Below are 27735 nucleotides of genomic sequence, written 5' to 3'. Positions count from 1 at the left end.
TATGGGCATCTGCCTGGGATGCAGGGAAACCCAGCTTGGCTCCTCATCCACACGCTCCACACACTTGCCTCCCTACTGTCCTGCCTGGGGGCAGCCAAGGCACAGGCAGGGGGAACAAACTCAATCCTGCTCAGATGGAAAATCTCTGAAAAAGTACAACTTGGCTGAACCCTTCCGACCAGAACCTGTAAATCTGCTCCCCATGACGCTGCCAGCATCCCACGGAGCACTGGATCCAGGTGGAAAGTCCCCTTGCAGGAAAGAAGGGAGAAAGCTGTCTGCAGAAAGATGCTGAATTTATGTTATTCATTCTCGTTCCAGGAATGCAGTGAATGAACTTGCAAAGCCCAGGGCAGGAATCAAGTGTGCTTCAACCCTGACCTGGCCTGACTTTCTTCCAGGCTGAAGAAGAGGTGGAGACAAGCCCCGGCTCCACAACCCATCTGAATTTACTGTGTGTCTTTTCTTGAGGCAGTTCTCCTCTTCCTGTATGGGTGAAACGTGATCATCAGAGACTGAGTCTTTCACCAGGTTTCAAAACTGGTCAAGCAGGGCAAAACCCTTTTGTCAGTCTCCAGGATGGGAAGCGAGGGCAGGAGAGACAGGGGGACATGGGCCACCCCAGCCTCCTCCTTTGGGGGGGTAACAAACACCACCCACACTCAAGACATGTTCATATTCTGAAGATGGGGATCATGGCAGATCCCATCACTGTTGGCTCTTGCAGGCTCACCTTGAAAGGCACTGACTAAAAAGTACATTTACAGGAAAAACCCCAAACCAACCCTCTCTCACCAGCTAGAGAGGGCTGTCATGTCTTGACTTGCCTTTCTGCAGTGATTGTTCCTTTCTCCCTCTAATGCTGCTGCCAAAGCTTATTTGGGTTAATGGTGTTTTTAAGTCTGTGCCCTCTTGATGGATTGAGGAAAACAGAAAAGATTCAAGGTCCAGTTTCTGTAAATGAGTCGAATTCCTTCCTTCTCACAGTCAAAACCTGCCAGATTTTTTTTTGTGCTCTTCCCAGGAACCCCCCAGGCCAGCACACCTCCCGTGCCACCTCACCCCATGCCCCCTGTGAACAGGTAGGTGCCCTCTCCTCCTGTGGCAGTGGGAAGCAGTTCCACCATGACGCAACCTGACCATCCCAAAGAGCCTCTCCAGCTTCCCAAGACCTGGCTTGTGTAACACTTGCATGGAGAGCCAGAGCCCGCAGCAGAGCTGGCACCAGCTCCAAATTTCCATTTCAAAAGAAAATTTCAGCGTGTATTTTGCTTTACAACTCTCCAGTAGTGTCCTGGTTACAGCCCTCCTCCCACAGCAGGAATGCCAGGTTCAGAATTGTTAGTTTTGGTCATACTTTGCTTTTTTCACACTGCTTCAGCAGTGCTGTTACAGTCAGGGTGCTGCCTTCATGTTACAGCAGCAAAAGCAGAGATCACAGGGAGCTGCTACTGACAAGCTGGTAAAATGCAAAATGCAACACAAAATAAAGCCCCCCCAAATACCAAAGTTAACTGAAAAAAAAAGCTGTAACAAAAGCATTTCGGCATAAAGCATTGTAGGAATGTTTGGATTTCTGTTTTTGTTTTTAAAATACTTTCCTGAGCAGCTTCCTGCTTCTTTTTAAGCCTGTAAAATTGTAAGCATGGCACTGAGTCTGGAGGTCAGCATGCTCCATCCACGTGAGCACGGAGCACAGCCTTCTCCCAGGGATCGCAGCTGAGCCTGTGACATGTCTGCTCCCACGTCTGCATGGCAGAGAGGCAAGTGAAGGACTGGGATGCCAGGGACACATGGCTAAGGGAAAATACCCAAATGCATGCGGCAAAACTTATCACATCCCAATAGACCTGACTTGCTTTGGGTGGGTGAGCACTTCCGGACTCCAGGCTCTGCTTTACCCCACAATCTCAGGGGCTCTTTAGGAGGTGGGAAGCAAGGGGAGGGAGGGACCTGGAAAATGGGACATTGCCCCAGCTGTATGAACATTGTTCTATTTTGACAAAGCTCTAGAGCAGGAGCGTGAGTAACCAAAGGCAGTTCCTGCAGCAACAGCAGAGGAATGTGAATACAGAGGAGAGGTCAGCACAGGAGAGGCTTAGTGACAGCAGTGGCTTAAGAGAGTGACCCCTCGGGCTTGGAGAGGCCAGTGGCGGGACCTACCACTCCCTGCACCTCCCAAGAGCCAGCATTTTCCTTTGGTTGCTAAACGGATCTTCCAGCCCCCTCCTCCCAGGCTGGTACAAACATAAGCCAGTGAAACACATGGCAGTGGAGTCTGCTGCCGCATGCCAGAAACCAGCATCTCTATTGAAGGACACGCAAGGGTCCTTCAAAGTTAGGGCAGCACAGGACATGCTCTCTCTCCTTGCCTGGACTCGTTCCCAGAGCAATCTCTGGAGCCGCTCCAAGAAAGCTTTTAAGATGTTGGAAACCGCAGGGCTGGCACCCCCAAGTGGTTCCTGAGCTCTCGGTGCAGCCGGAGCCGCCTCTCGCCAGGCTCATCAATAGCTCATCCACCAGGATCCGCAGCGCAGCAGCAGCTCCGGCACTCCGGGGTGTCCGAGCTCCCCTGGCCCCCGGCACAGCAGGGCCCTCTGCTACCGCGCAGGGGCTGCAGCCAACTCAGACATGGAGTTTGTCAAAGTGATGTGTTCAGATTTCCTTTTGCTACAGGAAAGAATCCACATGAGCGCTTTCCCTCACAGAGAAGAGCGTTACAGAACACTCCTGCAGCCAGTGTTTCTTACCTACAGGGAGTTAATCCTAAAGAGTGATGGTGACAAAGTAAAACTGCCAATGGTCACTGGTACCATCCTTCAGCGCTGCCAGAGGGCTTCTGTGCCTTTCCTGAGCAGCACATCCTTCTGGAATAGCTGTCCTGTCCCACTTTTAAGTTACAGACAGGAAACCCTGACCTGTAGCACAGGATACTCTTAGATCTGCTGGTGCACAGCTGCTCACAGCCAGAGGAAATCCTGCCACTCCTGAGCAGCAACTGAGACCAAACATGGAACCCATGTTGCTCATCTCAGAGGATGGAGCAATGCAGAACCCAGAACTGCCCACGGGTTGGGCCGCTGACCCCCAGGGATGTCCCTCTGCCACATGCCAGAGGCATGCCCAGAGCAGCAGGACAAGGAGCTGCTGTGGACAAAAGGCTCATTCAGAGGCACAGCCCCGCAGGCACCTGCTGCTGCGCTTCAGAGGAAGAGGAGGGAGGGAGAAGCCTCTCAAGCGCTGGAAATGTTTAAAGTGCCCAGGAGAGGAATCAAACTATGAGTGACTCCGACTCTTGCCCTGTACAACGGCACTGCTGGCACAGGGACACTGGAGAGCAGAACACAGCCCTGGGATGGGAAGGAAGGTGCAGAGCTGTGTGCATCAGGCACGTGGAACCCGAGCAAGGGTGGCTGTTTCAGAAGAGACAAAAAGCAGATGTTTCACAAAAGCTCACTTTCCAGGTTTATTAAGTAAAGTTAACTGAATTGTTTTCATTTTGTGGGGATTCCTTTCCGTCTAACCCAGGGGGTTAGCAGAGTTGCACAGAATCACGGTTGGACTGTGATAACCCAAATACAACTTTGGCTCATCTCACCGCTGACACATATGGAATGACTTGGGGGTTATTACATGCTGTGTCTGCTTGAGGCAGGTACATGTACAGATCAGCACAAGTTGCAAATGATAGTTTACATCCTTTCAAAACTGAGCAGGGCATCCAGCAAATGCACTGCCATGAGAAGACATATGAAAAAGAAATTATACAGACTTGCAAATACGTAAGAAGTTCAAGAGATGCAAGAAACCTCAAACACAAGAAATGTCAAGGGGGGAAAAAAACACTTAAATTCAGACACAATGTGTTCAAATGAAAACCCAGCTGTAATTTAAAGTCCCTTCAAAATGGGAAACATACAGTAACGCAATTAAAGAGAAACCAGGTCTCATCCTGGGAAACGTGTCCGAAAGCACTGATGCACAAACAGGTTCAGAGTTCTAAGCAAAATGTCCCTGGGCATTGGTATACTTGACTCTTGGAGCCAGAGCAAAGCAATTCATTACACTTGCTGGGCCTACTGCTGGCTCTTGGTGGCCTAACAGCACGTAGGATCCCAGATGTCACAGAGAAGGCAGCACGCAAACTGCTGGTTACCGGGAGGAATGCCACGGGCCACATCTCCCAGAGAGCAACTAGAGTAAGGACACCTAATTCTGGCAGCCTGGCTCCACTGCACACAACATTAGTGTAATGTTCTGCAAGGTTCTTCAGTTCTTAGCTCACTCCTTTCTCAGCCTGAGTTGGTCTGTCTTGTGCATGAGCACAACTGGCTGTGCAAAATGATCCAAAAAACAGAAGGGACAGGACCAAAGAAAACTGGCTGAACCTGGGGCTGGCCTTCAGCTCCTATTTTCAAATATCAGTTAAAGATTGGAAATTTATCTACAAAAGAAATAATATAAATGAAATAAAAAAATGGCACAGTCCACAAAATTAAAAAAAAAGAGAAAAGGAAAATCTTACAACACAGCCTCATAAAAATGGCTTTGCAACGAGAGCTCAGTCACAAAATGAAGGGTTCTAGCTCTTCATACATCAGAAGAGGAAACAAAGCTAAAAAGTACTAGTCCACATTCTCTTAATAAGTTAAACTTACTTTCCCTCCCCCTTCTACAAAAGGGGTAGAAGCAAAAGGGAAAAGAGGCTACTAAAAATTAAAAAAAAACAAAAAAGAAAATAAAATAAAAGGAAAAAATAAAAAGAAAAAAAAAAAGAGAAGGAGAGTGCGAGAGAGAGAGAGAGCAGTCTGTGGTCAGAGGCTCAGAGCAGGACTGAGTTCCTTTTAAGGGTTTAAAAGATGCAAAACAGTTCCTCAAAAGTTCCCTCTCTTCAACAGTTAGTTCAATGCTGTAGCCATGGAAACTCAAGTAGATACTGGAGGAGAGATTCTTCCCGGCAGATCCTCCGCCATGCGGAGCGCTGCTGGGCGAGCGTTAATCCTCGATGATTATGGGCTCATCATTCATGGGCTGGCGGAGCTGCACTGCCTGCATGGGCCGCAGGATAATAGGCTTGTAAGGGCGTCTGGCGGCTCGCTTGGCTTCGGAGGAGGAAAGCAGCTTGCGGATTTTCCTGCAGACAGCAAGGAAGAAAGGGACGGATTACAGAGGCACCGTAGGTTTCTCCATTTCTCCAAGGGAAACCAGGCCTGCACACACCTGGTGGGGTGGGCTGACAATGGTTCCTTCTGCAATGTCTGCCCTGGGAAAATTAAATTTTCTGATTTATAAACCCCCCAATGAAGAAGAAATTGCATTCTCTGCTCCAGAACCCTTCCCTGGCAGAGCAGAAGGCATTCTGGTCCAGCCTTGTAGGACCAGGGTCTCTTGCTGTGAATAGAACATGTGAAATAGTCAGGACAGCCAGTTTCCACACCACTGATTTATTCTGGATTTGTTTTGATCAGCTGGATGTGCTGCAGGCAGCTCTGGGGGAATTTACAAAGCCAAGTCAAAACCAAACCTCTTCTGGCAACGCTGGTCACTTCCCACCTTGCAGTGCAGAGCACTCTGCCATTGCCAGCCCCGAGCAGCTGCCCACAGCTGCCTCTGCAAGGGGAGCCCATCACCCACGGAGCTGCACCTCAAGGCTGACTGCGCAGGGGAGCTCCATGACAGCCACCAACCAGTGAACCAATACTGGAGCCTTTGCCCCGTGCTGGGAACACCAACAGGGTGTTTCCCCCCCTTGCTTCTCCCACACTGTGTGTGCACAACCCAGAAATGGGCAATATTCACATCTTTTATCTGGTTACGGATTTCCCTATATGTACAAGACTGGCAACAAGTCTTATGAGATGCAGGACAGAAAGCGAAAGAGAGAGAGAGAGACAGAGAGAAGGGAGAGAAAGATACACCAAAGTTTTAAAATTACCAAAAGAAGTTAGAAACAACACTGAATGATTGCTTGTTTCTTTTTGTCAACACCAAGCTTAGAGATAAAGGAAGTATCATAAAAAACCCCACCCAAACCCAAAAATCCAGCAACAATGAAAAATATACTGCATAATTAAAATGAGGAATTCTTTTATGGGGATGTTGTGGTGGTCAAAGGCACATTGAGATTAGAAAGGAAAGTAATATAATAAATATTCAGTACCCACTATGAGCCTTCAGCTCAGGAACTGGGGCAACAAGAAGGGTCTGGTAAGACAGCACTGCCTTCCCTCACAGGCTTCTGACAGAACAAGGTTTTGGCTTCCCATGAAAGACAAGAGAGGAAGGGCTTTACAGTCCACATTTCAGCCAACTATCCCCTAGTTTTGTTTAGGGAACACTGCTGGGGCCAAAACCCCTTTTTGTTGGTTGTGTTGGTTGTTGGGGTTTTTTTCGTTGGTTTACTTGTTAAGGGAAGAGAGACCTTCTCACTGAGCTGATGCCTATCACTGTGCTATGATTTCTGTCTTTAAGATGTGACAGCTGCTGAAGAAAGTGGTCAAAATACCTCCCCCATTCTCCTCAAAAACTTACCCTTAGCACCACCAGAACTGACAAACCATCAGCTTCAGCTGAAAATTTGGAATCACTTCTTGTCAGATTTGGTCCTCTTCACTTGTTTTTTTGCCCACTGAGCAGGACAAGCTGCTGCATGGCACTTACACAGACACATCTTTGTTTGCCCAGTGTCCCTGTTTCTCCAGCACATTCTAAAGCTAAAAGGCCACAGGGTGAGGAGAGGTGAGAACAAGCTGGCAAAGTGGTGGTGGGGGAGAGAAAAAATAAAATCTTGATATAATGACTCCTCCAAGATGTTTGGCTGCAGTTGATCCACTTTTAGCCAGCAGAGCTCCTTGCAGCACCCGCGTGTGCTCAATTAGCCACACTGCCATCAGAAACACATCCTCCAGCATTCTAGATTCTGATCAGGTCACTCGCTGCCTCCGCTTGCATGAGTTATAAATGCCAAGTTCCCTACTGTGAGCCTTCAATTCAAAAACTTATTCCTTTCATTTCACCAACTTTTCAAACTGCTTCAGAGCCGTACAGTTTTCCAGCACCATTCTCAACTGGGCTACACAAAAACAAGGAGAGGGGGAGCGTGTAGAACTTCAGGGAAACCTACTTGCTGTGACTGGAAACACAGCCTGACCCTCAGCTGGAGGATGATATGCAGATATTGCAGCTAGATTGATTGCTATGGAGCCAACACAAAGCTCAAATTGTTTCAGAGCTCACAAACAAGTCTGACAGTGGAATGCAGCAGATGGTTCAGGGAAAAGTTAGAGGTGAAATGCCCGACAGAAAACCCGTGCCGCTGACAATGCTCCATCACTCAGGCTTCCCTGCTCTTCACAGGCTGCCAAAAATCTCCTTTCACCACTCATCAGTCAGCTAAGCAGCACAGCTATCAGACAAAGAAGCCTGTGTGGGTTTTTTTTTTTTCTTTCTTTCTTTCTCTCTCTATTTTTAAATGGAAGCAGCAAGATCTTACTGAGATGATGTCTATCACGGAACCATGATTTTTATTAGAGTTGTGCTGGTTGCTGTGGGACTCATCTTTCCTGCCTCACTCAGTGGTTCTGTATGAGCAGAAGATTCTGTGTCTTTACAGTAAACTGTTGTCACAACCAACACTACTCTGGATGAATATCGTCTCAGTTCTGTACAGGTCAAAAGCCAGGACCTTGTACTGACATGCTGCCACCATGCACCTGCCGTATTTCATGTGGCTTGGATGGTGAAGATGTCAAGAAGAGCTCCCTAAATGCATGATTATGAAAGAACCCTTGAGCATCTAAGGAGTGAATTAGAGACTGTATACCCTGAGTCCACAGTGGCACGTAAATCTGAGTGCTGCAACAGGATCCCACTACCTCTTTATCAGAGCAACAGTAGTAATAAGGAATCTGCTTCCCCTGAAAACTAAATCCTTCTCTCACTTTTTTTCAGTTGTATATGGAATTCCACTGGGTTTTTTCACAGCATCTTGCAGACACAGAAAGGAGAAGGGAAAGACATGACAAAGATATGAGCTGGTGTGAAATGTTGCATAAAAGGTGTCCATAGGAACAAGTCTGACAGGGAAATTCATTTCACGTTTCTTCTGAGTTCTAACAAGGTGTTTCTGCATTGAAATCTGATTTTCCAATAGATCAGTGGTTAATAACTTGAATGTTACTAGTGTCACCTTTTCTACAAAGCCCATCTTTGATACTAGGCCCACAAAATAGTTACTTGACACTTGAAATGCACTGCAAGCTAAGGAGAAGTTTGGAGATGTCAGGACTCTTGACTATGACCTTTGTGCTGAACAAATGAAGACTCAGAGTAGTGCCAAATTTAGTAGTACCAGAAGAGACAAAGCACTAAAACTCTCCATCTCCTTGGTCACTTGAAGGGTTGAGACATCCAGTAATTCCCAGGTCTATCTCTGCAAGTGGAGGGGAAGGTAAGTGCTTCTCTGCTGTTGGGGCACTGATAATGCACGTGCTGATAACTCCAGGCTTCAGACCAGGACAGAAGCCAGACAGCACCTCTGCTGTCAGAGAGGGCTGGAAAGCAGGGCTGCGGCTTTGCTCTGACCTTCCTCAAGGTTACCCAGGAGGGAGGCATCAAGTTCTTGGGAGGAAACCACACAAGCCAATTTCTCTACCTTCTCACCACACCCAGAAGCAACCCTCCCATCCTAGGAATACCAGTACTGGGAACTTTGCCTTAGGGATCAGGTCACATAGCTTCTACCACTCTGTCAGCAGTTTGTAAACAGTTTGAAGTGAAACTCACACAAGGGAAGTTTCTTTCACTATTTTTATCCTGTGGGCAGACCAACAAGGACTAGGATTAGCAGAAGCAGTATCACCAAAGAAGGCAGATGGACACTGCAGGACTAAATCTCACCACTACTGGTGGCAAATATAAACCACCATGAGTGGTAAATGAGTCACCTCAGCCCATAGAAACCCTCTGTCACTTGCAGGTTTCAGGACCCAGACACACGTGGAGATGTTCTGCAGGGTAATACAAGAGAGTTCAGCATGCAAGAGGACATGCAGAGCTCTGTGCACAGGAGGCTCTGCTCCTCAGCATCACTCACGAGACAGGAGGCCCCTGTCCTGTCCCACTGCGATGGGACCTCCAAGAGCAGTGATGGGTCTGAACCATGTGAACTTCCCACCTCAGTCTTCCTTCCCTTTGTGCCCATCTCCTACAGCAACTGCTCTGGAAGAAGAACAAGAATCTACTTTCTCTGGAATGTAAGTGCATGATTAGGTATTTCCCACCCTTTACCCACCTCAGCACTGGCTGTGGTCTCGGCATTCAGTTTGTAGCAACAGATCTGCTGATGAGATTCCTCTCTAACCACACCACCAGCTGCAGCACCCACAAACCGAAAGACCTCCCCTTAAAGCCTCTGAAAGACCACATTTCCTACCTGGTTTCTTCAGTGGCCATGTAAAAAACATCATCTGGTGCATCAATCCAGTTCATCCTCCTCCTTTTCACTGGAGGCATGGATCCACCACGAATTAATCGGACTTTTGTTGGGTATGATTTCCCATTGAGCAGCAAGTTTCGGCTTGGTCCCTAACGTGATACATAAAACAGCACAGTTATGGACTGCAACAAACCTGCAGCAACATGTGCTAAGCACTCAAAGGAAAAGAGAGTTAAAGTTTTCATATGGCTTGCTGAGAGCTTAAGGTAAATTCCTCCCCCTCTGGCCCAGGACTGAACACAGAATTCACATATAAGCCATTGTTCACAAGCAGTACAAGTCAGGCACCTTTGATATGCAATAGGACAGCAATACTTCAGCGACAGGACAAGTAATAAATGGAAGGCATTACCAATAGTTTGTTGCTTGTGTCTGAAAGATGACATCAAGTTCGAAAGATTGAGCATCAGACTTAGATTTCAGCTACTACCATGAATCTAGAGCAACTCTATTGATTTCAGGGAAAGAAATCTAGCTACAGAGCAAATCAAATACAAAAATCAGAATTTACATTTATTCTGGAGTACCAAACTTACCCGTGTCCTTTTTGTTCTAGGGAGGTTAATATTTAATGAGGATAGTATAGAATTAAATATGTTGCTGAAAACAAATCTAGTACTACAAAGCTTAGCAGCTTTCATGATAAAACCCTTTTAGTATTGAACACCACAGATTTCCCACAACAACACATTTGCTTTGCGAATCAACACAGGCATCATTTTCCAGACTCACAGTAACCCCCTTACACTCAGCTGGAAAAACATGAGCTGTTATTAAGAGAGGTGCAGATGAAAAGGAGCAAAGTGTTAAGCTTCTCAAATGCAGCTGTCCTTGATCACTGAAGTCCAGTTCTGCTGCCCCTCTTCCTGCTGATCAGCACATTGAGAAATCCCACTGAAATCAGTAACACTGAACAGCTGGGAAAGATGCACAATGAAGGCCCAGAAAATGTGATATGCATAAATTAAAGCTGGTCAGAAAACACCCTGGTATAAATTAAATTCTGGTATTTCACAGGCTAGTGTCCAAGATCAGACCATCTCCCCAGATGCACCAAGGCTTTCCCTTCTGCCCATGGAATGGGAAACTAAGGGTGTACGTGAGAGATGTCTGCCCTGGGAGATCCACCTCAAAAGGCATGGTGGGGATATGGGGTCTTCATATCCTTAAGTGTCAGGTCATTGCAATAGCTCAACCGAATTGTAACACCTTGACTTAGAAAGGGAAGACTTCAGGCTGAAAACCAAGGGAAAAAACCCAACAAAACCCTGCATCTATCTCATTTTGTATCTGAGCAGAAAACAAAAAATGATAATGACTTTTTTTTTGACCAGCCTTAATCAACTGCTCTAGCAAGATCTGCTTCTTGTAGAACATTAGGGCTTTAGAGCTAAACAAACAAAACCCTCCCTTTTAAAATCCTAAGCTCTTTAAAACTGTTGCATACAAGTGCAATAACAATGTAATTTCTTAGTTGCCCAACTCCATGTTACACAAGACAACTTCAGCACCGCAGCAGACCACTGAAATACTTCCAACAATTACTTTTAGATTTGACATTTGTTAAGCAAAAGTTTTCAAATAAAAGCTTTTCTGATGGCTTTTTTTTTTTTTTTTTTTTTACCCCCTCCAGGTTTCTCCAAGAAAATCCCTTCATTATGGTTGCAAAGGATATTTTCTCCACATATGCAAGATATACAGGAGAACAACTCCAGAAAAAGTTCTTGGAAATACCTAGAAAGGGCACCCCTGTGCTTCCAGGTTGCCTTTTCTCTACCTGCATGGTAAAATCTATTTCAAATGATACATCCTGAAATGAGGACCTTGAATTTTTCATTCACACTTGATCAGGCAACCAGAAATCAAGGCAGTTCTGGGAGTTTCACCCTAAAACACCTAAAAAGTGTTAAGTCATCACAGATTTCTCCCACTGCTCTGAGTTGGTTTATTCAGCAGACACAAACAAGTAGCCAGTCTTCTCAGTGACAAAAAATGAAGTTGAATTCGTGGAGGAATGCAATTTACCACTTCGGATCAAGGAACAAACCGAAGGAATGCTCTGTTATTACAAGCAGCCCAGCATGCCCAAGTTCTAGCCTCTCCTCAGGCCACTGCACACTACCCCAGAACACTGTCAGGTTTAATAATGCCTGTGATCACTGTCCAGTGACCATCGGTCACACCTGCTGCTGGCTGACCTGTGTCACAGGGACCCTGCTGACACTAATGTATTGTGGCACTTCAGCTGATGAGGCAAGCTCCACTTGATCAGCATCAGAAGATCATTTTGGGGGGGGGGGGTCGGGGGGGGGAAGTATGCTTGAAGTTGTTTCCCATAAGCCACGTGCAAGGGGGAAAAGGTATGCACAGCCTTTGGACTGGCCCCTTCACAATTTAGTGAGAAAGCATTTTGCCAGACACATCAATCAGACTGGCTATTTGCTTCTGTCCTTTGACTAAACTCAGCACAATAGATGAAAGGCTACAAATAAATTTTACTCAAAAAAAGAACGTAAAATACAAGCATTCTCAGCAGGTAACTTGCACACCAACTTGCTAAAAAAATAATAAAAAAGAAACTGTTTTCCAAAGAAATCCTTCCATCGTTTAAACCTTTCTCCTTCAGGGAAACACATTCCACCTAGAAACACATCCTAGAACTTTGCTGTAAGCAGCCACTCAGTTTCTGCATGAGGAGAAACAAAATGCTCCGTTCAAAACAGGATCTCTTTTATAGCTACATAGATAGATTTGAGGTTTAAATTGTATTTAACCACTACGATGATTCAGATGACCCAAAATTTTTTTTCTTTTACTTTTCATTGAATTGGGAAGTATGACCAGCTGCAAACAGCAAAGGTGGAAGTGAAGCACTACGGTTTAATGGGGTGTTCTATCTAGTGTGGGTTAATAATTCTTCTTTTCCCTGTTTTGGTTAAATGAACATTCTCTTACCATTTGTCTGGTTTGTCCGTGGTTAGGCAGACCTAACAAACAGGAAAGAGAATAGAGCTGGTAAGACCATTGCTTTTCCAAGACAGAAAAAAGTACAAAATCAAAACACACGCAGCTATGATTACAACTGTGTTGTTTTGCTAAGCCTAGAGTTGCCTACTGAACTGACTTCTGCCCTCCTAGAAAGGTGACGGAGAAAAGCTTCCTTGACAACACGGCTTGAAGAGCAGAGGCCCCAAATTACAAACACGTTCCATTCACCCAGTCTCTTCTCCATTTACTCAAACCTTGCTTCAAGCTACCACTAGAAGCACACCTCCTCTTTCAGATCCGAGGTTTTCCGCACGTCTGGGGAAAAATCTGACGTTCTCTTTTAGTCTGAGGAATTTACTGACGTCAAGAAGGAGAAAGTGGAAGGCATTATTCACTGTCAAGGCAGCAACAAACAGAATCTTTCTTATCCTCCTTGGGTCCCCTGGGAACTCCTCAGCTCAGATGTCAGCTACAAGCTGTTAGCAAACAGAGTGTATCTACTGAACCTGCCACAAGTAAACACCTCCTCAGGCACAGAGCACAGCCATTGCAGCTATCACACGGAGCCCTTTCCCAGCCACAAAAACAGCACCAGGCACCGCGACTCGGTGTGACCAGGTGCTTTGCTGTGCTATCAGGTACCTCCTCACACTGCCCTCAACTGTACTGTGCATACACAGGACCCTGAAGGACACACAAAGCTCCTGGGATGTGAGGGAAAGGCATGTTGCTAAAAGGCAGCATGGCCTGGCACAAAATGGACTGGGAGACCCAATAAAGCTGTTTGTTAGCACCATTTGGTTTCCCAAGATGCACGTTCCCAGAAAACACCATTCCATTAACACCTGTGCACCAAACCACCTTCCTCAGCCCCTTCTGGCTGAGAACCAAACTGTCAGTGCATCAAATCCAACAGGTACTACAGGACAGGCACCAGCAAATGTTATTGCTGGCTCCAAAGGTCTCAGCAGGAATTCTGCTCTCACATTCATAGGATCTTTGAACATTCCTATTGCTAGTGGGTTAGCTGGGATGAAAGAGAAAAGCTTTTTAAAGAATCCAGCAAGAATGAACTTTCACAGCTCATGGTCTGTATTCCAGCAGGTTCCTGGAGGTTCTCACTGGTAAAACCAAACACACTGTTCTTCCATGAGTATGACAGGAAACACAGGGCACAGTAAAATACCTGGAGCGAGGAAGGCGGAACAGGGGACGTTTTCTGAGCATTGAGTATCACAATACCACATTAGAATCAACAGTTTATATCAAGTGTATTTTCCATCCTGTGTAGATGTTATGCTGTTAGATGCAGATGCTGTTAGCTACTTCAAATGGGAAGACACATGGTTTCAGTTTTTGCTGCATTTTTGTGCCTAAGTATCCACAGAGATGAAGAAATAGCTGCCAAAAAGATTTCCATCAAGTCTGTAGGACAGATGTACCAGGCACCAAATAAGAAGCCCAGTAACAGCCTTTGGATGTTGACAAAGGCAGTGCAGGCGCCAGATAATAATTTGTTTTTACATGGGAGCAGCCATCACATCCAAAACACAGCTGTGAGCAGCTGTTTGGGATGGATGGACAAAGGGCTCCACGGATGCTGGGAAACAGCACAGCCAGCAGGATGCAACCAGAATCTGTCAGCTTCAGAGCTAAGCTCCAGCACTTGTTATTTTCTTCCCTCTTTCGTTTCTCCATTCACAGAGACTCTGAGAGATGGAAATCAACTGATGCTAGTCCCTGGATTGAAGCCACACATTTTGTTTTAACCACACTCCAGATTCGTTCGTTTCTTGTACTAAGAACACCCCGATGCCAGAAAAGACTGTCCTGATAGGTGGCTGCTGCTGCAATGACTATTGCTGGATGTACAACAGACAGTAAACAGTGCTATCCTATCCCCAAGCACCAGAATTAAACCAGAATATTCCATGCTGAGAAGCTGAGGGATGCAAACTGAGCAAAGGCTGAGCAGAACTGCTGCTTGCTCTGAGCCACAAAGCTTCAGAGCCCTCAAGCAGCACAGAAGCAGTGCTAACAACAGGGACACACCTCATTCCCAAACTACCGTTTCTAGGATAAAGCTGCCCATGACAACTTTTTGTTCCAGTAAAATAGGACACAAAACAAAGCTAAAGTTTCAATGCCATTTATACCCTTGCTTTCACAGCAATAAGGTATCAATTAGCATATTAATATTAGTGAATTAATCCACGAATTTTCACTTTAGTCACACTTCAATAACTGAAGTCTGAAAGAATGAAAACAGGCACTAAAATGACCTTATTCAGTTTGAAATCTAAAAAGTACAAGCACAGTAAAAGCATAGGTAGCCAAAGCACTGCTATTAAATGAGAAACTTTTATGCACAATCATCACCAAAGAGAGGCAGAGAGACAGCACAACATCTGTAACCCATTGCAGAACAGCTGGCAAGTCAACAGGATGCATCTGTACTGGAAACAATGGATTCTCACCCAAAAGTTTTTGGTGGCTTCTGTGTTAGAGATGAAGCCTGCCAGACAGGCACCTCTAAGAACTAAACCAATCCTGTGTCTCTGGGTGGGTGGTGGGACAGGCAGGGAACCACCATGCCAGACTCACACCTGCCCCATGTGCCTGCTCCACTTTCACAGATCAAGGTTTGAGAGATGTCTCCCCATGCATCCACGAGCAGGTTAAAAATAGACAGCATACGAATTTAAACCAGGAGCAAAATACAACAGGTCTGGCAGCTCCTCTCCAGGAAAAAAAAAAATAAAAGTCTTACTATATTTCAGGTAGGAATGTCTAGAGAAGACACAGGGTAGAAAGTGTGATTATCCCTTTTGATGGTATCTCAGGTCCAACTGCTTGAATTTACACAGCTCCACATCAGAAACAACACTGACCTCCTCCAAATGACACAAAAATACACAAACAACAAAAAGAAGTGTTTTCAGGATTGACCAAACCTTTAAAACCACTAAGTGTAAAGGTCTACAGTGACAAATCTAAGCAGGTCTTCCACTCTTTTGCAGCCAAAGAAATTGAAATATACACTGAAAACTCCAGATTAAATGTTAAGGGTTTTTTTCCATACCACTGAAAAGAACCCAAAGCTGTAGAAAATCTCTTGCCATCCAATTCCTCCTGCCAGTCTCCTGTATACACTGAAATAAAGAGGAAGCCCCAGAGGATAAAATGGAGACAAAGTCAATTGAAGGTATAGCTGCAGAGAATCATAAATGTCCTTTGCCACAGACAATTCTACATCTTACTGAAACAGCAATAAAACAGCTGATCACTGCACAGAGATTAACTGGCACCCTCAGGGCATGTCTCTGCTCCCCACAGCTCAGTGCCAAGGACCTCGGAACTGTTCCTCAAGCTAAGCACAATCACAGAGATTTTGGCTGAAAACCAGTCCAGCAGGTTACTATGCCCTAATGATCCCTTCATTCCTGAAGTACCAAAGCTGCAGGTGAATATACTTTCTCCCAAAGAAGCACAGGAAGGACTACCACAAACAGCAACACAAGTCTGTTACTGCTGCTACTTTACAGCTTCGTTTTATCTTTCAAGGATGGAGAAACCACCTCTCAGCCAACCAAACTGTTCCTTTCCACCCATCTCATGTCATTTGAATATCACACTTTTGGATTTGTAAAAAAAAAATATTGAATGAGAGAATGCCCAAACTTACAGCAGCAACTACAGCACCACCCCAAGAACATGCTGTGGGAGTAGGGGATAGCTGGCACCCAAAAACAGAGTGGAAGGGGGAATCTAATTTCCCAATGGAAAGCAAACCAGCACATCTGGTCCCACAGGATGCCTGATTCTAGATATGCTCTTTGCTGATCCAGTCCCATCCCCAGCGACTCAGCATCTCAATGGCAGAATTCCAAAATTACTCCCACTGCTCCAATTCTGCCTGCTGTTTTGCCAACACCACACAACTGCCATGTGGAGAAGCAAGAGAGCTCAAACCCTCAGCAGTGAGCCTAATGCAGGCTGGAGCACAGGGATATTCCCATGAAGCTACTACAGCAAACTTCAAGAAGCTGCTGAAGCATGGAGAACTTTCTGCTTGGTCAGAAACCTTCCAATGCTTTTCCATACTTGAACATACACACTGCTGCTGTGTATTTACAGCCCAGTTCACAGTCTGACACAAGTCTGTACAGAACTGACCCTTGTGCCAAGAAGGAAGAGTAGGCCAGCTTCCAGCCTGGACACAACTCAGAGTTGTCAAACTTGTATTTACTCAGTTACTAACTCCAGTCTTCAGCATATCCACCACACACAAAAAAATGGGTCCTTCATCAAGCAATTAGTCACAGATGGCATTTGGTTTTTACTTTGTTTACCCACAAGAAATATCATACAAAACATGTAATATGCATTAAGATTCAGAAGCACATCTTCAGTCACAATGAATGCAGATAATTTCACGCACTCTTTCACAACCAGTGACGTTACTATTGCTTTCTAAAATCCATATACTCTTCATATGCATTTTCCTTTTCCAAAAGTAATCCTCCTTCTGGGACTCCATCCTTCCCAGCAGTAACAAAAACACCAACAGTACCACATTTGTGAGCAAGCTAGAAAAAAATATAAAAATTCACGCATGAATGAGGCTTGATGAACAAGGATTTCACTTCCAAGTTACTGGTTCACTTGAGGCAGTCTCAGTGTGTTGACATACACACACATACACTTTTTTGCCAGCTTGCAAGAACACTTTAGCACCCCTCCCTCTCTTATAACTACCAAGAGTGTTTTACCACTGTGAGTGTCCACCTGCTAACAATCAGAGGCTACAAACTCTCAGAAATGTAACTGCAACAAGCAGAAAAAAGCATAAATTGTACCAAACACCACCTAGAGTAACATTCTCTTAAAATTCTGCTGTACATAAAAAAAATGTTAAAATTGTAATTTACTTACCTAAGTAAGTTCCTACCAAGATTGGCAAAGGAAAAGGAAAGAAAATATTTAAGGTTAAAAAAGGAAAGATTCACATAGTTCAGAATACAGTAGCTCAGCTCCATGCAACAAATAGAGAAACACAGACTGGTTTGGTTGTAATGAAACACAGAAGTGATCCCAGTTCTCTGCTGGACAGATAAAACCAAGACGACATTAAACACACAGTAACTCCAAATGAGAGATTTTGCAAAGAGCAGCTTTAATTTTGGATGAGTAAGTACTGGTCTGTACCCACCTCCTTCCACCAACCCTTACACATTAACCTCACTGGATTTGGACAGCACTTCCTAAAATGCTTGGTCTAGCAGGTCACACTCACTTGCTGTAACCACAGCACCTCACAGATGATGTGTCTGTTCATGCAAAGCTGTACCTCCTGCTACAAGTACTTCAAGGACCCTGCTAATACTTTCTGAACAGTGACATCCAACTGCAGAGAGCCAGCAGCTACCCTTGGATAAGCACATTGAGAAGGGAGAGCTGCTATCTGTCTCAGGGTTGAGCCAATCAATGCCATCCACCCCTATTCCAAAAAGAGCATCATGGTAGATTCTGCCTGGCTGTAACACACTACGTGGTTAAAAAAAGGAAACAAAACTATGCACCTCACTGCTTTAGGATTTGCTGATCCAAGCTATCTAAACTAGAAAGCACTGAATTATTCACTGTTCTTAGCATCGGGAATATTATACAATCATATACATATATATGTGTGTATATATATATATGAATGATATGTGTCACATATTCCACTCAATTACAAATTCAGGCTTTGTACTATCCAGGGCATTTGCAATTCTGCCCTTGTTCTGTTATACATTAATTTCCTCTCACATTAATTACACCTGCTCTCTACCATTGCCTAGGGATATGCACTCTCCTCTCAATCAACATTTGCATCTTACTCCATGCCATCGCTCCTAAATGAAATGGTTTTCACTAGCTGATCCACAGAGCATGATGCCCATCTGCTGATTTTATTTTCAGATCTTTCTTCATAACACCAAAAGAACCTAATCACAGTATCAAGGCTAAACTGAAGGCAAGTGAAAATTGTTTCACTTAGCATCTGAATACAAAATCCCACGTAGAATTCTCAAAAATAATTAGTACTTTTGGCAGATAATCTTAAAGCAAGGAAGTTGCACAGCCACATGGTTCTTGGGGTCTCCAAAAAGCAGTTCAAGCAATTTGACATTCTTCCCAGCTGTGCTGCAGCTGGCACTGAACATCTGCTCTCTTGTCACTAGTTAGCATTACTGGGATTTGGATTTCAACAGCTAAAGCCAGGCCTTTTCTCCAGCACCACACCATTTGTTAAAGGACCAATACTCCCTGCCATTTACATTAATTCCTGGATGGCAAAGTTTCCATTGGCTGGTTATCCTTCAGTTTAGAAAGACAGCTGATGTCACTGGTGATAAAAGGCAGAATTTTAATGCAACTTATGGATACAGGTAAGTCCATATTTTCTGCAAGTCTAAGTCAGCCAGAAAAAACCATGCATATATATATATATATATAAAATATTGAGATAATTTTGGTCCCCTAGACAGCTGGTGGAGAACTTCCCTATCTTTCCACCTTTATAGCTGTTTTTGTTCAAAAACGGTATTTTCCACTGTCATGCTCATCTCTTGATAACTGAACTAAGGCTATGCCAGGCTGATGAATGCTTCCATTTCTGGTTCATTCACGTTTCCCAAAAAGGATGTGAGAAACAATGAACCAGAACACGTTAAATTAGACTGACATTCCATTTGGGTTTACAAATCCCTAGCAGCAGAAGCAAGGAAGCAAGGTATTCCAACAGTTAATTAACCTCACTCCAAAATCTGCAGCTTGTTTCCAGCCAAAGTTCTCTACTGTACCTTCTGGCTACCACAGCTCATTATTCCACTCCCAGCTAGACTAAAAAGCCCTCTATTATTATACTTCTGCTGTTCCTGTCAGCAGAGACAAACATCTACAACTTCCAGTTTGATAAAAGCGTTTTCCATTATACAGTGTGTTTTCCAGTCCCTTCACTGTTTTCATGGCTCTTCTATAAACCCTCTCCAATTTTCAGCATTCGATCCGCTACCATGTCATCAATGCAAGTTTGTTGCTGGGAAAAGCCTTCCCTTTATTGCAGCTACTCATTCATGTTCTCCCTCTTTCTGACAATTTTAGAGTGCATGTGATGACCGTGAAAAACAAATTTCATTAGATGAAAGCTAGCATGGTGTAAAAGAGAGAGGAGAAAAATAAAAATCTAACAATGCTCCCTCCCTTCCCCCAGCAGGAATTTGCATTGACAAGTATTACATAGATCCCACCCTGCATGGCTGTAAGGAATCAAGTAAACAGGTTCCTGCACACAAAACATCCTCTCTCTCTCTAGAGGAAGTTTCATGGCAAAGATTGTCAGTCAAGCTCCAGAACATCAATGAAAAAGCAATAAACTAATAATTTTTTAACATCTCACTGTATTTGACAGCTTATGAGACTCCATGTACTTTTCATGTTCCAAAAATAGGATTCTGCAGCAATTTGTCCATGCTGATTTAATGTTGAAGGAGAGCTGGGAAGGGTATTGCCTAATGGTGCCTCCAACATGATTTAAGGATGAGGGAAACAAAACAGATGAAAGAACTGCAATCTTCTTGTAAAATAAAGTGGAGGTAGTGAGAACATGAGATTAAGACTATATTCCTGTTCTTGGAATTCAGTCACTGGTCAAAACTCAAGATGGCTGGCCAGACGAATCATATTCAGAGCTTGAAAAAGTTCAGGTCTCAAGGATTAAGCAGAGATGAGTCAGAAAAAGAAAAGTTAAAATTGCTTAGCTGGAGTTACAGTAGCAAGAGAAAAAAAAATAAACAAATAAACAACAAAATTCCAAAGGAAAAATGTGAACTACTCCTTGAAGTTCAGCAATTGCCATGTATAAACATGTATCTTAGTGCTTTACATTATACAAAGATACAAGCTGCTACCTGGCTCTTTCCCTGCAAATAAACCTCTTGATTATATACTGCTTTACAGCCTGGCTTTGAGGGAAAGCCTTACAAACCCATCACATGTCACCAGCTCAGCCATAATTTCCAGTGTTCAGACTTCTCCCCTGTGTTTGGAAGTAATGGCCCAGCACCACAAGGCTTTTATCACCAGCAAAGAGACTTCACCTAAAGCCCCCCATAACAGTGTCCACTGTCTCCTGACAGACTTTGACATGGTGACCTGTCTAAACCCTAAGACATCTTCCAGGTGCCACCAAGGCAGCACATCTGCAGGAAGCAGAAAAACCCCTAGATAATAGATACAATTTTGCAGTAAGTTAACATCTCTTTGGAAACTATTTAAACATACGTGGACAAAGCATCTTCCTGCACCTAAATTTGTGCAGAAAGAGTATTTTCAGCCTCTCTGAGCAGACATCTTAACACCATCTTTTTTTTGCAGTACACTCCCCTGCAGTGACCTAAACCAGTCAGTATGTAAAGAGGAGATGAGAAACATGAAAATAATGAATAAACACCCACAATTTCCCATAGTATCTATGTAAATGCAGAATCTGACCAATTGCAACAATTCAGGCTTACTCTCATTAATCTTTTTCTACTATTTTAGGTCAGCAATAATCCAAAAATCAGTTATTCTGGATAGATGGGCTTATTTCAGTCCTTTCATACTCACTCACTGGCTCCTGAATTCTGGCCACAAGGCTTCTCACTGCCATTCACCTCTTCTTCACAGCAGTGTCAACTTGTGCCCTTCCTGCCAACAGCCCCCCCCAAGACTACTAAGCCTGTAGGACTCCATCCACAACCAAGGAGAAGCCTCAGTACCACAATCACAGTCCTTTCACAGCACAGGAAATCAGTTGCATCCATGCCCACAGCTAGCAAGGTTAACCAGTTCACATGCAAGGCAACTGAGAACCTGTGCTAAGAAGCACTAACACACAAACTGGCACCAGGACAGAAAGAGATCCACCAAACTTCCACCATCTGCTTTCCTGTGCCCAGCAGATCTTGATCCAAGTTCTTTAAATGTTGTTTCCTTGCAGGTGGTTCCATTCCCTTCAGGTCCTGGCAAAACTTCCAGCAACCCAGGGTCAGGAAATATTACAGATGCAAAATTACAGTGTGGCAAACATTTTCCATTCACAAATAAATCTCAACCAACAGGTTTAAGCTGAACTGCTCACAAGAATATGCAGTTAACACTCACTACCCCAGCAGGTAAAAAGATTCTGGGACTGAAATGGACTCTGCTACGTAGCAATTACAGGAACAAGTACTACTGCAGGTATTTCAGTGGCTGGCTGAGAACAGACCGAGCAGGTAAAGCAGCAGGTGCTCTGGAAGATCTGGACCCTGCACAGCTACATACACCTGCTTCAGAGAAACACATACTCTGAGGAGCCTGAACAGGTACTTTTCCAAAATCATCTTCTTGCAAACAGATCCAGCAACAGTTATAACTGAATGGAACAGGAATCCTCCATTTCCAGAAAATCGTGTTGGGTTGTCAAGTCCAGTGCTCTACACAGAGAGAGCCTTCTGGAGGGAAGGATCCGTTCTTTTACTTCCCTCCTTTGGGCCACAACATCTCTCAGCTTCCCAAGTGTGTTATCTGCTGAGAAGGACATTTAGCAGGGAGCAGCAGGTGTGCCCATAAGCAGGTAGTCACTAGGAGCTGTGGAAATTCAGTGAGCTACTCTGCATCTACACCCCTCATCACTGGACAAAGCTTCTGAGGAAGCCAAACTGACCAATGCAGTGGGGTTTTGGTATTCTTCCCAAAAGACAAGTTACAAAGAACATGAAAACTCAGCAACAGAGTATCAAGGAATAAATTCCCGAAGAGAGCAAGACAGTAGAACAACCACTGTGCTCACTGCTGTATTCTCCACATGCACTCATATTTGCATGCATGTAAATATGGGTAACAGCCATCCACTGCCTCAGCCATGAAACACAAAGATTATCATCAGGGCATGCAGTGCTGGCCAGTTCACGGGAACATGTAAGCTTAAGTTTTTGTGTTTGCCTGTTCACAATGACATTTTGTGGTTGTCTGTCTCCTAACTATTCAAAATTGGTCTGTTCTATTGAATTTGGTGAAGTGACATCATATATATGTTTCCTGCATTATCACAAATGAAACAGTCTGACATCTACTCAGTACTCAGAACAGATTAATTTATAACCAGTGGAAATTTTGAAAATCATTTTCTACTGCCAGCAGAGAATGTGCAGACAGTCTCTCACCACTGCGACTGTCCACTCTCACTGGAAAATACAGAGGGTTAAACTTGAGACTTGATGTAAATACTGTCTTCTATTCCTTTTGGTCCAAGTGAATTCAAAGCAGTTCAAGACACATGAAACTTTGGTTTCTTAAAAGTCAAACATTGAAACAACACCTATTTTCAAACTAACCACCACAGCTTCCTGCAGTTTCACAGAACTGCTAGAAGACTGTTCTGTCAACTTGAGGAATTAGGAATCAATTCTGACCACAGGACTTCATGTCTTCAGTACGGTTGTACAACTCGTTGCCTGCACGTGAAAAGCCTGAAAGGTGAGCAGCAAAACCATGGGTGGAAGTGGTTACCCAAGGAACACTTAGACATCAACACAGAAGGTGCACACAGACTCATTAGCCACAAAGCACAGACAAGCCAGCAGATGAAACTAAAAATCACTCTCCTAGCATAAGCTGAGCGCAGCTTCAAGGTCTTACCCCTGCTAGGCATCAACAGGCGCTTCTTCATGTTGCCTGATAGAGCACAAGTGAACAGAAAAGAGAAAAACATCACATCAGCAACCTGAACAGCAGCAGTTTTAAAAGTTCTTAATGTTAAAACACAATCAGATATCAAATGTTTGCAATTATATTTCAGATAAGCTACATATAAAGTTAAAATTAAAGGTAAAAATGAGAAAGACTCTGGACCTCCCTCCCTGCTGAGTCACCATTACACCAACTGTTGTTTTCCCCAGTTAAGGAGAGCTACCCTCTGTGTTCTCACTCCCACTAAGACCATTTCAACAGACACTTTTCTCCTCATCTGAGATAGAGACTGCCCTTTCTCTTCCCTGACACTCTCAGGCAAGAGTTATTCTTCGGAACAGAGACCTGGAGTCCACGCCAGGAACATCCTGCTTTTATCTCCCACTTCAAACACCTTTCCCTTGCCTTCTGTTCGTGAGGAGGTGAAGCCCAAGCACAGAGGTGGTCAGTAACAAGGCCAACAAGGGAAACACCACTCCAAAAGTCTATTAAGGTAGTCTTCACACTACTAATTGAAAAACTGAAGGAAACTTTCTCCTTCGCTATCCCGTTTGCGAGGTTGGCCAAGCCAGGCAGAGTTTCACTAGCACAGTGACTTTATGTGCATGCACCTCCCAGGCAGTACACATCATGTGCCTCACCCAAAAGGAGAAATGGGACAGGTGACTTTAACAAAAGTTAAAAATAACCTCCCTCAAGAATAAGGAACTCAGAATTTATATAAAGGACTATGAGTTTACATAATCTCCTTGTATACAATAAAGACAGAAGAAAAAGCCTATAGACAAAACATAAATTTTGTGGAGAAATATTTACCATCCATTCCATTGTGTTGTTCATAACTTCTTTTTCCCAGGATAGTTGGGGACCCATTATTAATGACAGGTGTAAACTTAGCAGGAGTCAGATTGTTGAGAGAACTGGACAAGCTCTTTGCAGGATCTGGTTTCGGAGGACATGGATGAGACTCTGGTGGAAAACAGCAAAGTAGTATTTTTTCATTAGCAAAGATACTGGAATTATAAACCTGAAAACAACCTGCAAAATTCCAAGGTGACCAAGTACACCTCCTCTTATATACAATCTATCTCAAGTCAATAGTTTTGACTGGAGATTGCTATAAAGCATTTCCATATATTTAGGAACTCACCACTACTAAAGATGTTAAAATCATTATCATAGTATTATCCTAAAATAAGATTTGATAGTAAAAGCACTTTGTATCTATTTCTGTAATACTGTTCTCCAATAATTTGGGGTGATTTTTGGGGTGCTGTATACTAAAACCTAACTTTGGACATTCATGCAACATCCCTAAAAACTCTGGGGAAATTACAACCTTGCCAGTTTGCCAGAAATGTTTATAAAAAATACAATTTCTCAAATGGCAAAAAACCCTGAAGATTCAAAAACCCACTATAAAGAACAGAACATCTGAATGCAAGCTTTGGGCCAAGGCAGAGTTCAAGCCCACCATCTTCAAATGAAAAGACTTTGAGAAAGTTACAAGCAACAGCAAATGGGAGCTTCAACAGAGTCTCTCTCTCGCAGACCCAACAGCAGAGTAACATATAAATTCAATCCTACTAACACCACCAAAAAATCCTTCTTGCCAGTCCATCAGCCTCCCTCCATTTCCATCACTCTTTTCTCCCAGCTCAGTAATGCAATGACACAGTGCAAGGAAAACTCAAAATCTACTGCTACGTTCTGTACAATTATTAAAATAAAGATTTTATCCAACAGCAAACTTCTCCCTTTATTTGATCTCTTTTGTTGCACTCTATGTGAATAAAGGTTTCTCAATCCACGTATCCCATTAGTACACAGCAGAAGTACAATGCTCAACAGAGAAGCAGTAAATATTTAATACACCCTCAGCCTTACAATATTTCATCAACAAAAACATTCAAAGAAACCTAAAATCAACTCCAGTGTTGCTTATCTAAATAAAAAAGCAATCAACCTCCCCGCTAAGCTGGAAGCCCTCAAAGTGCCCCTGTCCAAGACTTTTCTGAGGCGAGACTGGCTGCCAGAACAACCTGAGGGATGTCTGCAGGGCAGCGGGGAATGCTGGGGAAAAGGATTTGGCATTTGTCTGGAGCCAGCATTGGCATGTCACATAGCATCACTCTGGATGCTTCCAGCACCTCAAACTTACACTGAAGTCCTGGATGGAACTACTCAGTACTGCCCCACAGATCAGCTGATGAGGCACAAGTCCTCAAGAAAAATTGTAGTTAAAAAGATAATAAAAAACCCACCAAAACCCACTAGGAAAGTAAAAAAATAGAAGTATGATCCCCTTGTCTAGGTTCAGCACAGAACAGCCAGTAACTGATTCACAAGGTCTGGGACACAGTGCTGTCCTAAACTCAACTGTACAAACTGCCTCCAGACAGCCCAAAACCAGAAAAAGTGAACAATCAAATGTTCCTGAAACATGATGTCAGTGCCCCCATTAGCAGATGGTAACTTGTCCACATATACATCAGAAGCCACAGCAAACACATCCCTCCCTTCACTTGAAAAAGTTTCTGATACAGCTTTATGACCCTGCAGTGGACTGCAGAGACACTGGGTCTGTCAGATTAAGTAGGAAAAGTAAAAAGGAGACGTTACTGGGATGGGTTTTGCGTTTTGTTTTGTTTGTGGGGTGGGAGTTCTTTGTGGTTCGTTTTTTGTTTGTTTTTAATCCAGAATGAGCATCTACACCTAGACTCAAATGGAAAACCCAGATGGTCAGCAGCGTAGGTAGGAGGGTGTTTCCTATATTTGGGGGGTTTTGCATGTGGTGGTTTGGTTTGTTTAATACCTAAATACCGGAGTACTGCTTCTAAAGGCTTTCGAACCACTTGCTTTAATAGCAATGGGTTTTCTGATGCCTCAGGTAAACGTGCTGTGCCTGCAAAACACAGAAAAATAATTAGAGGGTGAAGACATTCAGCTATTATAGCAAAACTAAGTGAATAACTCCAGTGTCCTGAAAGAGCTTTCCCGTTCACAAACACAGGAGAATGCTCCATGTAATACCAAACGTGAATGCTTTAAAACAAACAGCTCATGAACTTTCAAAGGTATTTGCCCAGCCTACCATCAGTTAGAAGGCTCTGCAAGTACAGCTAGATTTTGTGACAGCACTAGCTACGTGCAAGAGAACATCTCAGCAAGCTGCAACTCAAAACTTTATAGGACAGGAGTCTCAAAGGGCTCCTTGGCCAAGAGGTCTCAGCTGCAGCACACTCACATTCTGCTTTGATTGCTGCACTGTTAATGGGCAGATAGGGGTGTCTTGCAGCGTGCCAAGGGCGCAAGATATCTCGACATAAACGTCTGGCAATTCTGGTCAGTTTTGTTGTATGGAGATAGAAAGCTTGTCGTGTCTTCATAGCAAACTTGGGACTCCCACTATTTCGTACTGGCACACCATGAGGACTCTAAAGGGAAAGAAAAATAAAAATGGTTTCTGAAAAAATAATTAAAAAGTATGGTTCTAAAGAAATGAAAGTATTATGTAAAAACATTTGCAACTACTGATTCTCAGGCATAAGAACAGAAGTGGTATTACAGATGAAAAAATTTTCAGCCCAGCTATTCCCCATTTCCTAAATCTTACTCAAAATATCTCAAAGGATAAAATGAAGGTAAACCTTTTCACTTCACAGAGAAGTATTCATTTCTGTGCCGTCCCAAGTTTTAAGTCAGGGATCCAAAAGCCAGCCATGAAGAAGCTACCTGGTGCTATCACATAATTTAGAGCTTATACACTCAAGAGAAAAACTCTCCAGTTTTGGGCGCTTAGGGCTGCTCTGGATGTACAATGCAAACTCCTTATAACAAAGCATTTGCCAGAAGGAGAGAAAATCAGAAGAGCTGCATGACAAAAATACGCACCACAAACTCACTTTCCAAAGAAAACGTATGGCATGCAGGAATGGTCTTGGCTCAAAGCCACAAGAATTTGTTTTAATTCTTACTCTTAACTCAGAAATGTACTCATAGATGTCAAATATTCATTGCATATAGTAAAGACTACTACTGGAAGACATTTATCAGCTACTGAGAACCAACACGGTTATCTTCTTTATGAAAAGCAACTAAGTCAACCAATGAAATAATGCAAGTAGTATCTTGCTATCTCAAGCCAACCCACAGCTGGAAAACAGGAAGAAATTTCAATTTGGGGAGAACAAGGCTTTCCCTTCTCTGACTATTTACATACTTTTAATTAACAAACAAGAGGGATAAGGTTGATAAAACCTGGAAGTTATCTCAGCAATTAGGAGGCTTCAGAGGGCAAAGAGAAGCCTGGAAAGGATAAAGGTTAAACAAAAGAAATGGAAAGGGAATGACAGCAAAGAATAGGAGAGGAAAGAAATTAACCAGAGATAGAAGTTCTGTGTGTGCTACCCTTCTATCCATGACAATGATAGTTACTTTTTCCAATCAGCTTAATGTCTAATGCTTCCAGATCAAACTTTCATCAAATT

General features: G+C 43.7%; 1 protein-coding gene across 5 annotated transcripts in view; it reads right to left on the bottom strand.

Annotated features, from left to right (window-relative positions):
* Positions 1–3453: 3453 nt before the first annotated feature.
* Positions 3454–27735, bottom strand: part of MTA1 (metastasis associated 1) — a 79189-nt gene continuing 54907 nt past the window's right edge. For 2 of the 5 annotated variants that reach the window (XM_042029834.1, XM_042029832.1), the window contains exons 14-21: positions 26493–26682; positions 26061–26150; positions 24062–24214; positions 23195–23230; positions 17420–17431; positions 12452–12483; positions 9434–9585; positions 3454–5134 (exon numbers count right to left, since the gene is read on the bottom strand). In XM_042029834.1, the coding sequence (XP_041885768.1) occupies positions 4996–5134; positions 9434–9585; positions 12452–12483; positions 17420–17431; positions 23195–23230; positions 24062–24214; positions 26061–26150; positions 26493–26682 (804 nt within the window). In that variant the 3' untranslated portion in view covers positions 3454–4995. Of the gene's footprint in view, positions 5135–9432; positions 9586–12451; positions 12484–17419; positions 17432–23194; positions 23231–24061; positions 24215–26060; positions 26151–26492; positions 26683–27735 lie in introns of those variants that run through there. The other 3 variants (XM_042029833.1, XM_042029835.1, XM_042029836.1) reach the window with 3 other exon arrangements.

This window comes from Corvus kubaryi, unplaced genomic scaffold, assembly GCF_017639235.1.
Source record: "Corvus kubaryi isolate FWS band 111438036 unplaced genomic scaffold, C.kubaryi_AGA036_p1.0 37334, whole genome shotgun sequence".
Lineage (NCBI taxonomy): Eukaryota > Metazoa > Chordata > Aves > Passeriformes > Corvidae > Corvus > Corvus kubaryi.
This window is presented reverse-complemented; position numbering and strand designations above follow the sequence as displayed.